General features: G+C 39.5%; 1 protein-coding gene across 1 annotated transcript in view; it reads right to left on the bottom strand.

The window, feature by feature from the left end:
- Nucleotides 1-11,884, bottom strand: part of LOC128376746 (kinesin-like protein KIF13B) — a 37,978-nt gene extending 26,094 nt beyond the window's left edge. Inside the window, exons 1-7 of the mRNA XM_053336566.1 lie at nt 11,809-11,884; nt 10,552-10,645; nt 2,548-2,560; nt 2,350-2,410; nt 1,797-1,889; nt 440-620; nt 113-200 (exon numbers count right to left, since the gene is read on the bottom strand). Coding sequence (XP_053192541.1) covers nt 113-200; nt 440-620; nt 1,797-1,889; nt 2,350-2,410; nt 2,548-2,560; nt 10,552-10,645; nt 11,809-11,878 — 600 coding nt within the window. The 5' untranslated portion in view covers nt 11,879-11,884. The remainder of the gene's footprint in view (nt 1-112; nt 201-439; nt 621-1,796; nt 1,890-2,349; nt 2,411-2,547; nt 2,561-10,551; nt 10,646-11,808) is intronic.
- Nucleotides 11,885-12,503: the final 619 nt, after the last annotated feature.

Genomic DNA, 12,503 nt, shown 5'->3' on the forward strand with positions numbered 1-12,503 from the left:
AAAAGTCATGTAATGAAAGAACTTTTCCCCCTCGGCAACGCGATGTAATGAAAGGTGAAAGAAAAACAAAAGCAGTAATTAGATGTAGCTCATAAAGAAAAGCCTGCGGTACCTTGTAGTTGGCCACAGCCAGACGAGACAGGCCGTCAACGTAAGGCCCCAAAACTTTGTGCTCTCTCACCCTCAACGCTTGTCGGCTTCTGGAGAGACATTTATCATCGAATACAGTTTTATTCAACCCATTTGAAAACATGATATTAATATACTTAAACAAAAAATATCAGAAAACGTAGCCTTAATGACGCACTTTCTCCAGCATGTATCAAAACAGAGCCATAAAAATCTCAGCAGGGTCCAAAGATTTCCCATGCAGGGTCATTAAATCAAATATGTATATGACTCTTTAACTTACACGGAGTCATAATAAACAGTTCCTCACCCTTTAGGGTCGAGCAGGTCCCGGACCTTCTCGTTGTAGATCTCCATGTAGGAGACCTCCACGGTGAAGCTCTCCCCCTCCTGGGCCTCGTGCACAATCCTGTTGAACAGGGAGCTGCAGAGTCGAGGGATCAGACCGGGCTGTTCCGCTGAGCCCATCATTGTGTACGACTTCCCGGAGCCTGAGGGCACACAGGTCAAAATACTGAGCGGAGCAGAAAAACAAATGTCTGAATTTACTGAAGACATGCAGAACAGGATGTCTGTCTGTACGATTATAATAAATAAAACTATATAAGTAAAAATGTGTCCAGATTTGAATCTTTAGCCCTTTCTTAAAGAGTTTGGGAACTTGTTCCACCACCAGGGAGCTACTTATTTAGATGAAAAAGAGGCTAAATCTTTAATTAAAAACAGATCTGGAGAGTATGGCTAATGATTGCCTAAAAAAGCAGCATGTATGACTATATATAAACAGATGCACCAGAACACTTCACAAGCTTTCATGAAAATAGGATAAATTAACACTTCGTATAACAGAAAAAAAGAAGTGTCTTCACAGCAGATTCAGATGAGTTAGTTTAAGAAAAAAAAAAAAAAAAAGACATACAAAAATAAACCCACTAAAAAAACACAACCATGTGGTTATTTTGGGTACAAAGTGTAATATCATGCAATTTAATACATCCTCCAGGCTAATACTGTTTAACTTTTGTCTAATTAGAACATCTTGATCACACTAACAAGGCACTTGGAGAGGTCAACGTGCTTTGACATGTTTAGTCCACCTGCTTTTAATAAAAAAGTACAAATTTATGCCTCATTAAGATATGAGACACAGTACACAGGTGTAAGTAATAACAGGAATCATCACTGCAGGTTTCAGGGGCCTCGTGTGGTGCAGGTTGGTTTCAGCCAAATGGAGCGTAGCCGTCGTTAAATGTGTTTCACCTGTGCCAAAGTCAAAGTATCTGCTGTAATAAAGACCTTTCAGATAGCAGGGCCCTGGATTCACCACATCTAACTGAAATGCAGCCATTATTAGCATTATTAATTACAGCTGCGTCAAAAGGTCGTTAAGATTGTTTGCAGGAGCCCTGACAGTCAGCAGCCATCATAGTGACAAACTGTCTAATAGAGGAAACTGTTTAATTTGTTTGAGCGCTGCATGCTGGGAATAACCATAATCAAAGAGTACTGGAAGAAAAAAAACACAATCAAACTGTGGTAATATCAACTGGAAATGAACCAATAAACTGTCACTAAACAAGACACAGGTGTGACTTAATATTGACTTATTAAAAAAGGACCTCTACTGTATTAATCATAATTCTGGCATGCAGGGATTTAACTATTACCTGTCTGTCCATAAGCAAAGATGCAGGCGTTGTAGCCCAAGAAAGCGTTATCTAGCAGACTCTCTCCAAGGCACTGGAAGACAACTTCTTGACCTGCACAGACATAAAAAAACATCAAGTTGAAATTCAAGATTACAATGTGGAGGAAAAGCTGCAGGCTGTGTAAAAACTATCTTTTCACATTCTGAACAACTTATTATTTTCACTCTCACTGCCCAGAATAGACATGGTGGAGAGACTTTATTCAGATTCAATGCATCTAAGACTGGCTGCTGAATAATTAAAAAGCCCCTCACATTGTTAAGAAACCCTCTTGGCAATATTATTGTTTTACCAATTTTAAAAAAGATATTCAGCACCACAGAACTGATCAAGAGGTAAACAATGTGTAACTCTGCATGCTGGGCCCTGATTCAGTCCCTTTAAATAGTTCAGAATATCAGGAAACATACTGCCATGAGATAAGTTGGAGAAATGACTCACCAGGCAGTGAAGTTGCATACAAAGCTAAAAAGAAAGCATGAAACACAATGACTGTGTAAAATGTACTAACCTGCAAACTTGTCTTTCTGAGATTCATCCATAGACCAGAAACAGTGATCATAGGCAAACACCTGAGAACACACAAGATACTGGATTACAATCTGAAACAACTAAGGCAGAACATATAATGAAAGACTTAAAGAATGAATTAATGCATTAAAAAAAATAATCTTTTCTTATTTAATTGAGAGTTGGATTCATTACTCACCTTTGGCTGATTCCTGCAGGCAGAAGAGAGAGAGGACATTAAAATGATCAGTTAACATTTGGTGTTTAAATGAACATGAACATGTCAAACCAAGCTGTTAAAACTATTTTAAATCTCTATCACAGGCCTGTGGATTTACACAGCGGTGGAAACATAGCAAGCGACCTCGCCGAGGCAAGGACATATGAACATATTTATCACTGGTGATGTTCATTCATCCGTCATTCTGATCAAGGAAAACAAAGTTCACGCTGAAGCAGAGTCCTGATTCAGCAGCACTTAACTTTCACACACAGTTACAAGCAGTCACACTTGGAAGCTGTCCAGGTTGTTGTTGTTGAATGTAGGGAGAAAGTTACTTCTTTTTTCCCAGCAACATTTTAGACAGTTGTGTGGTAGACATGTACATCCTGAACAGAAAACAAGCTGCTGGTCCAAAAAACTAAATCAGGGAACAGCAGAAGAAAGTCTAAACACTGTAGCTCCCAATGCAGTTATAGTTTTAATTGGATATCAAGAGTGATGTTTCATATAAATGTACACTTACATGTCTACCTGTAAATGGGTCAATGACAAATAAATGTTGGCAAGATGAACAATTCAAAAACATCTTTAAAAATGTCTTAAAAGCAGCATCAAGTTTGTTAACATGTACATTTTGTATTTGAAATGATATTTGCACCATTTTTTTTTTTTTTTTTTTTTTTAAGATTTTCTCTGGCATAGACACCTTCATTTGAAAGTAGAGAGACAGGAAATTATGGGAGAGGCGGGGGGGGGGGGGTTAACATGCAGAAAGGTCCTCCGGCCGGGACTCGAACCGGGGTCCGCTGTGTACATGGCATGCGCTCTTACCACTCGACTCGAAAATGTCAAATGGTGTAACCACAAAAGCATGATAATATTTTATCCACCTACAGTGTATTTAAGGGTACTTAATAATTAATAATTAATTAAATGGTTCCTAATTGACACGATTCCCCAGATTAGATTTAATATTTAGAACAGTTGGATACTGTTACCTTTATTTCATATAACAAATATCTAATCTAAGATAAACTAGTTGATCTGGTGTTTTATTGAGAATTTAGCGTTTTTTAAGCAAGTTTTTATGGTTACACCACTTTGACATTTTTGCCATTATCCCCTAATATATTCTCTCAAAATGGATTAAAAGCAGAAATTTGATGCTGGGTGCACAAAAAAACAATGTGTGCAAATTATTCATACGTTTACTTTCACATTTTAACCCCTTTAAATTTGACTAAACCACATGGACACGAAAAATCATCATTGACCCACGTATACTGTATGCATGTCCCCTTAAAACTATGTCTGCATTAGGAGCTACAGTGAGTGGACTTCTGTCTCCCACCAACATTTTCCCACCCAGTCTGGGGAGTCTTTGACCTTTGACCTCTTTAATCACAAGACTGCTTCTCTAACCTTGACACCAGTGGTTCCCAACCTGGGAATCACGAGCTCATTTTAAAGGGATTGATAGATGGTTCAAGGTTGAATGCATGTTATGTTTTTCCCAAAGTGTTTGTCTAGTTTGTGCCTCTTTTGTCTACGAATTTACCCCCTTAGGCCTCCTCTTATAATCATTTAAGTGAACTGAACTGAAAAGAGAAAAACTGGTTGAGCTGTTCATCACTTTATTTAAGCTGGATGATCTTGTAGGCCAAACAGCCAACTTAAGACATTTTAATGTTGTTTTTTCTTCAATTAGAGTGACAATAAAAGCCATTTATACTATTGATAGGTCCTTCAACACGACACTGGTTCTTTTATGCTTGCATACTTTATACTGACTCAGGGAAAAAAATGGCACAGTTGTCTTTAAACAAATACTAGATGTTCAGTATTTGTTCTTTGGCAAAGCAGAAAACAAAAAAATACTGCAGAGCTGGTAACAAAAGAAAAAAAGAAAAGAAAAGTGTGACAGGACTCCAGGTCAAAGTCAGCGGAGTTAGAAAAGGAGGAGTTTCAAGGATACCGAGTCGAGGGTGTTTTAATCGTTTGCAAAGCTTAAAAATCTGTCATGGTGACTAATCCTTTTTGGCTCATTGCGAATAAAGCGGAGAATGTGACCTTCAGCAGCACTAAGAGCCTGTCGGTGTCCCAGAGACGCCAGCCAAGCCCAAATCTCTGCATTCTTACCAGGCCACTTAAAAAACACGAGTCACTGGGTTTTTCAGCTTCAACCCCAGCGCAGCAGCCGACAATAGTATCCTGTGCATCAGTCACTAAACACATCACCGCATTCCTGCAAGCGGACGTCAAATTTAATTATCGGACATGTTCTGTGCTGTGCTGCGATTTTACGGCGTCAGTCATCAGTGTAGCGTTTGTGTGAGAGCAGAACACATGAGATTTTGTATTATGAGGTTAGATTAGACGCCATAAATCCAATGCTAGATTCGTTACATGTTAAAGGTTAAATGCATATTAAATCTCTTAGTGCCTTTCATATCTTGGGCCTTCTGATGCACATTCCTCAATTCCAGTATTTTCTATATTCTTAAAATATCAAAGACCACATCAGAGGTAGTCAAAGTGGTAGAGACAGAAAGAGTGTGTTATCAAAGTGGTGTTAACGTCTCTTTTGAGCTGGTTTTTTAATCTCCTTAGAACATTTTGAACCTTTTCTAACAAGCTTTACTTGGGGAAAGTGCTAGATTGGTTATACGATCATGAACCTTTCATATCTTAGGTCTTCTGATACACATCCCTGCATCAGATTTGAATAAAAACTATCTATACTTAAAATATCAAAGACTACATTAGAACTAGTGGTAGAGACAGAAAGAGTGCGTTGTACATGTAAAGTGGTGTTTAAATGTTCAGGTAAGTAGAGAGAGACAGGAAACTGGAGGCAGAGAGGGGGGAATGACGTGCAGGATAGGACCGCTCGGTGCGGGATTCGAACTGGGGTCGCCTGCAGTGAGGACTGTAGCCTCAACACATGGGGCGGGTGCTCTACCAACACATTTTGAACCTTTTCTAACATTAACATTTCTAGCTTTACTTTAGCGTAGCTTTCAGGAAAAGTTACAGAGGCTATCATTCATTCAAGGCAGCTAGAATGAACACAAATATATAATTATAAAAGAAATCTGTAACATTTCATTGGCTTAATTTTGTGAAGAAAATGTGCATGTGATTGCTATTGCTACATTTAAAATCATTGAAATATTGGATTGGTCGAAGGTGTGGTGGAATTGTTCATTTAAAGTAGAGGTTCTGAACCCTAACCCTAACCCCTAACCCTTAACCCTAACCCCTAACCCTAACCCATAAGTGCCAGTTTATGGCTATAAATTGACAGACGTTAGCTTAAGTGTTGGCTTGCTGATTCAAAGGTGATGACTATCGTTGTCGACGGTAATCGGAAGAGTCGGAGATGAAATTATTTAATATGAAAACAGTAAAAAAAGAAAGCAGGGGAAATATCTGTTGACTTGACTCTGAAGACAGTTCAAGAGTGTGTAAGCAGTTGAAGTGTAAGATCTGAAAGTAATTTAAGATTGACAAAAAAAACAAAAACATGGTTGTATATGAATGTTGGACAGGTTACGATAAATCATACTTAAACATATGCACCAACTTTCCAGAGAAGCTCCATATGAAGTGCAGTACCAAAACACAGTCTCCACTTAGGTAAACACATCAAACTGTTTTTTTTTTAAAAAGACTGTAAATTTTAGTCACGGCCACACATGGTGGGCTGTAATGAAACAAGGCCTCCCTATATACGACTTGGCCTGTTCATGAAAGAGCAACATTAAGTCCTGTCCTCTCCTGGGCTGGCGAGGACATTCCTGAGATAACTGGCAGAGTCTCACAGCACCAAGGACTCACTAAAAGCAGAGGGGAGGAGGAAGGCAGGTCAGCAAGTCTACGACCAACAATGTTCAGACCTACACTAACGTTACTATCAGCCAGGCAGGGTGTACCACATTTCAGCGCCTTGAGACTACACAGCCCTTCTTGGTTGGACGATCGCACATTAGAGATGCATAGCAGTTCTCAAAGTCAGGATATGAAACAAGCAAATATGTTTGATGCAATAAACAGATTAAAAAAAAAGGCCCTTTAAACTAGAGTTGTTATCAAAGCCAAGCCCAGATAAGAAAGCCTCACAGTTTCTGTTTCATTCTCTAAACACTGTTCTGCAGAGGCTGATAAATATCCTAGCAAAAAAAAAAATTCAAGGGCAGCTCATAGTACATGTAGTAAAGTTTTACAGGCCTGCTAACTGCTAATAAGTTAAGTTAAAGCAGCTACAAGTCTTCATTAATCTCAACCGTTTTCGAGGGTCTGAGAGCAGCTGCTGTATTACCTGCTGCAGTGAAAAAAACGAGGGTGCTGTTACATATTAACACCCCCCAAGGCTCACGCAAGCAAGTTCGGTTAAACCTGTCGGGCGGCAAGCTGACTAAGCATAAAGTAAGTGGAATTGGCTAGTCGCTAAAGCTTTTGTGTGAGAAAGATTATATGCTCATGACATAATAATGTTGACTGAGAAGCTAATCAAGAATGCCTTTATTAGAGAAACTGCATGATTCCCAGTTCAAACCAGCTCGCTTACTGGCTGTCAGACGGGGGTGGTGGGGTCAAACCAGTTTACTTTTGCACTTCTGCTTCTATATGAGCCATCTGGGACCATAGAAGTACTTGTCTGTGATACATGCAGCTGGCAAAACCTGTTCACAGCGAGCCCCGAAGGGAAACATACAGCAGCTGAAGCATGTCAGGGCAGATGAGACACACACACACTGAAACGTACACACACAAAAATGCATAGGATGACTATGAAATATGAGCCTATCTTTTTCAACAAAGGCAGGGATTCATACTGTCATGGCTGCTGGGTGATTTCCCTAAGGTATATTTACCGAACAAGGTAACATGAGCAGGGGCCAAAACCCTCCAGGGAGCATCTACCTGCACTGCTCTGCTGACTGACTGCTACAGGAGGAAGAGGAGGAGGAGGAGGAGGAGGAGGAGGAGGAGGACTGGACTGCTTTGGCAACATATATACAGGGGACACACAAAACATACCCAGTGGCACGCTATAGACACATTACCATACTGCCTGAATGTATTAATTGTATTTTTAAAAAGTACAGAATCTGCATCTCTCCTCTCCTTTTCTTCTTGTTCCCTGTTAGTCAAGAGAAACTGGCTAGTGGCTACCTGAGCAGGACTGAGCTGGAACAGACTCCTATTCAGCTGCACAAAAAATCTGTCAGCTGACATTTCAGTCTTCAGCTGTTGTCAGTGGTATTTAGACCAATGACGGTGCATAAAAACACGTCGGCGTACGTGCATAAAATAGTCCCGTTTCTGTCAGCGTGTGATGTCACTATCCTGTCCAGGTTTTTCCACCCCCCCACCCCCCCGTGCCCCCGCCCACCTGACAAACCTTTTCCAACAAGCAGTAACATAGACCTTTTTTTCAGTAATGGAGAGAGGAGCAAAAAAAAAAAAACAAACAAAACAAACAAGCTCTGTAACACATTGACTCTGAGGAATGAAGGCTCTATTGTTTGTCGAAAACAACAAATTAGCCCTGGCTTCACAAACAGCACAGATATGGTGTCTATCAAGAGTTTATAAGTCCCTTTGGTGCTGGACCGAGTTGTTAAAAAATGCCTTTGTTTGACCCATAAAACCCAGACTAATGAGCAGCCGTACGGTCCAACTCATAACTGCAGAAAAGTGACAGTGGCATGTTTCCAATTTACAGTCAATGCTTCCAACAACATCTGTCATTCTTCATGCTATTTTGCTCTCAAGACACACTTCCATACTGACTGGATGCAGAAGTTGTATCTTAAAGTACTGCACATGAATCTTGACTCTTTCTCTTCTTGTTATTGTTCCCCTTTTAGTCTAAAGACTACCTGAGCAGGACTCAGCTAGAACAGACACACCCTTTATAAAGAGAGGAATAATGCAGGAAGGATAGAGATGAGATGACGAAGGAAGAAAGGAAAAAGAGAGGATGGGCGGGGTGACGGTTGGATCTAAATCTCTTCTATGCAACACTAGCTGCTAACCAGACGGGCTGGTTAGAGTCTGTATACGTTGCACTGCCATTAGCATGCAGGAAATCAAGTTAGTGAAACTCCTTTACTGTAAATACTGTGTGTGTGTGTGTGTGTGTGTGTGTGTGTGTGTGTGTGTGTGTGTGTGTGTGTGTGTACACTCTTCAAATGGGACTTCTTCTAATGGGATATCAGCTTATTTCTGCACTTAATATACAGTATTTCACTAATAATCATCATTCTGGGAGCAAAATCATTATCACTAAAAACTGAATTTTGAGTTTTGACTGAAATAATCCACAGCCAATTAAAAGTCAAACCAATGCACTTCAAGGCATTGCTTCCCATCGAGAGTGTCGAGACTCCTCTAAGGGGCCTAAACATGATGGAAGAATAAGATAAGAAAAATATGTTTATTTCTGCTAAACAAACCATGTTCTGTTTGCCAAAGAAAAAAACAAACAACTAGCTTCTCCAGGAGTTCTCTACTGTCTGTTTATGCTCAAATTACAGGATAATTTCACTTCTTCAGGCCTGTAAAAGTTACTCCCTTTTCAGACTGTTTCATTTGAGTATCACGCAAATTACATATACAACAAACAAAAGTTTCAATTGTATATTGTTTCATAAAGAAGCCAAAGATCTGCAGTTGAGAGCTTGGTTTCTTTCTCTGATCACTGAAGTTTGTGAAAGAGGAAAACTGATTTGGGTGAAATAGAAACTGAGTCCCATTTTCTTTTGTACTGTCTTTTGGACGATTTAAGGGTTAATCTATGGCTCATCAAAACTCTGAAATATTCTGGTGCACAGATGATCAAAAACTGGTATGGAAGTGATGGGTTTAAGTTTGTTTCAAAAGCCCTAAAAGAAGGTAAAGTGGATTATTTAACTAGTATTTATCCTGATTTCTTCAGCACTGTATAGTGTATATGTTTATTTATGATTTTTGATGGTCTGAAGCTTTGTTTGTTAGGGCTGGGTATATATGAAAGTGATACTCAGAGAACTAATGCTGTAAATTGTACACGGATCTCTCTACCTGGTGCATTATTAAAATATTACTGTTTACATTATGAATTGACTCAAAGGTATCTCCATTAATGTACATGAGCACGCCACATCAGTCAATACAGTGCAGCTCTACAGACTCAACAGTTAGTTATTATAGAAAGACCAGGTACGCACTTCCTTTGGTGCATCAAATCAACAGACAGCTGGTATAAATGTAGCTACACACATACCTACTGTAATGCAAACATCACTAATACCTAATGAAAACATACACTGTGATTGACTCATAAAGCTTGAGGAGATATTGTGGACAGATCTCATTAAACATGGCAGGTCGGGAGCTGTTCCACTGAAGAGAGTGCTGAGCATAAAGGCAGATGTATGGATTCATTTAAGATTTTAAATCCACTGGATGAGGCATATGTTAAAATACTGAGCTCAGAAAATTAAATGAAGATTGAAAACCCAAACCTCTTGATTATGAAAGTTGTTTAAGCTGCTTCTATAGTTTTGGACAGTCTCTGTATACACACCACGATGATCCTAACATGTATGAATATCTGATGTATTGTAGCCACATGCAGGCTGAGCATAATTATGTGCATAACACAATAATAAAAAAAATGCATTCATTCACACAGTACATGCAACCTGTGAGCTGCCAAAGGACCACTAGTGGAAAAAGGTTGGAAGCTGCAGCTCTAAGGCAACATCTAACAAACAGCAGGAGCCCTATATAATCCTCTAATGTTATTATTCTAAAGGATATTTCACTGCAACCTGTTAAAATGCTTCATGTAAAACAGACAAAGCCAAACAAATAATGTGACTGAGGCCCACAGTGTGCAAAAAAAACACCTTTCAAACATTGAATGGTTTTGCATTTAACAGAAGATAAGGTGATAAACTAGTGTGTGTGCAACTCTTTGCTGCTTACCGGGGATCTCCTTTGTTCATGCCGGTGATGGCCGGATGTAAAACTGTCTGGTTTCCTTCCATTTCCACCACGCATTTTGTCTTCAGCTCTTTTTCTGGACAGAAACAAAAAAATCAAGGAGATAAAAAAGCACATTATGCATTTTTAACAGTTACAATGAGCTGCATGACACTTATGTAACAGTTCATGAGCTTTTTAACAAGAAGTGAAATGTGCAGTGAATTACATAGCTTTTGTAAAAGGGCTATAATTGCAATAAAGCATAAAAGGGACTGGTCATAATAATGTTCCACAATAGTCACTGACAGCTCCCATCACAGTAGAACAGGTGGCATACAGTGTGTGTGTGTGTGTGAGTGTGTGAGTGTGTGTGTGCCAGTTCCTCGTGATCATAACGCAAGCAGCCCAACACGGAGAGAGGCAGGAAATAGTTTTATCAATGATGATTCATGCAGGACCTGCCTGTACAAACATTACGACCGGTTCACTACTCCCTGAGCTGACAGTAAGGAAAAGCAGGGTCACACCTTCTCTTCCTCATTCTTATGTGGGAGGTTTTTAAAAAAAAGTTGGGACCAGCCCTGGAACTTCCCGTCAGAGCAGGAACAAGGGCAACATGTGTGGTAAGACTTTTCAAGGTTAAAAAAGACAAGTTTGTAAAGCACTGCAGAAGTCCAATTGGGAAAGTTGATTTTATGAAATTAACATTTTTATCATCAACATTTTTATAAAAGAAAGTTGATACTGTTTTGACACACAAAAATCTATCCAGCTGTCATTTCAGTCCTCAGCTGTTATCAGTGCTATTCAGATGAGTGATGGTGCATAAAACGTGTCAGTGTGCGAGCGTGCATTAAATAGTCCCATTTCTGTCGTGATGTGATGTCACTGTCCCTACCACGTTTTTCCCACTCTCACAGCACTCCTGACAAACCTTTTCCAAAAAAACAGTAACATAGACCTTTTTCAGAGCACGGCGAAAACACGGACTCTGACGAATGAAGGCTCTATTGTTAGTCGAAAACAACAAATTATCCCTGGCTTCACACACACACACACACACACACACACACACACACACACACAGCACAGATATAGTGTCTATCAAGAGTTTATAAATCCCTTTGGAGCTGGACAGAAAAAAAACGTGGCTTTGTTTGAGTCATAAAACCCAGACTAATGAGCAGCCGTACGGTCCGACTCATAACGGCAGAAAGTGCCTGTCCTGTCACAAGGTTTGAGTGACATAAGTCTCACCTCTCCTGTTCATCGGCCGCACACGAACAGCCACCTTCACATTGGCGTCACTTAGATTGTTTTCATCCATGGTGCCACCTGACCTGTGGCAAACAAATTAATGTACACAAATTAAACCATATATATCATACTCATATACTGTACAGTCATATACCTTGCTTATATAGGCCTATATTCTATCATACTGTATATATAGTAAAGGTATATATGTATTTCTGTGCAGGTTTACCTAATAACCTGCCTAAGTTGCCTCATATAGACCTAGTGGCCACTTTATTATACACCTGTACAATCTGATGTAATCCAATACACCAGCTCAGCCATAAACATTGCTTTCAAAATGCTGTCATAAAGGGATAAATCAATTATCTGTTTTGGCATCTAGGTCACAGTTGGTGGTGGTGGTTGTTGTACTGAGCTGCATGTCATTCAGAGGTGTGTTTCTAATATTCTACCTGGACAAAAAACACATCAAAACTTAAACTAACTTATAGGGTTAGGGTTAGGGTAACTTCTGACTCTGTCTACAAAAACTGGACATTATAAACTTCAGGTTGTTTTCATACATGGTTCCCCCCTGAACTGTGGCAAATAAATGAATGGAAACAAATGCAACCATATACCATATTCATATACAATCATATAGGCTTATATATGCCTACACATGAATATGAGCATATATAGGCTTATATCAT

Source organism: Scomber japonicus, chromosome 17 (genome assembly GCF_027409825.1).
Source record: "Scomber japonicus isolate fScoJap1 chromosome 17, fScoJap1.pri, whole genome shotgun sequence".
Taxonomy (NCBI): Eukaryota; Metazoa; Chordata; class Actinopteri; order Scombriformes; family Scombridae; genus Scomber; species Scomber japonicus.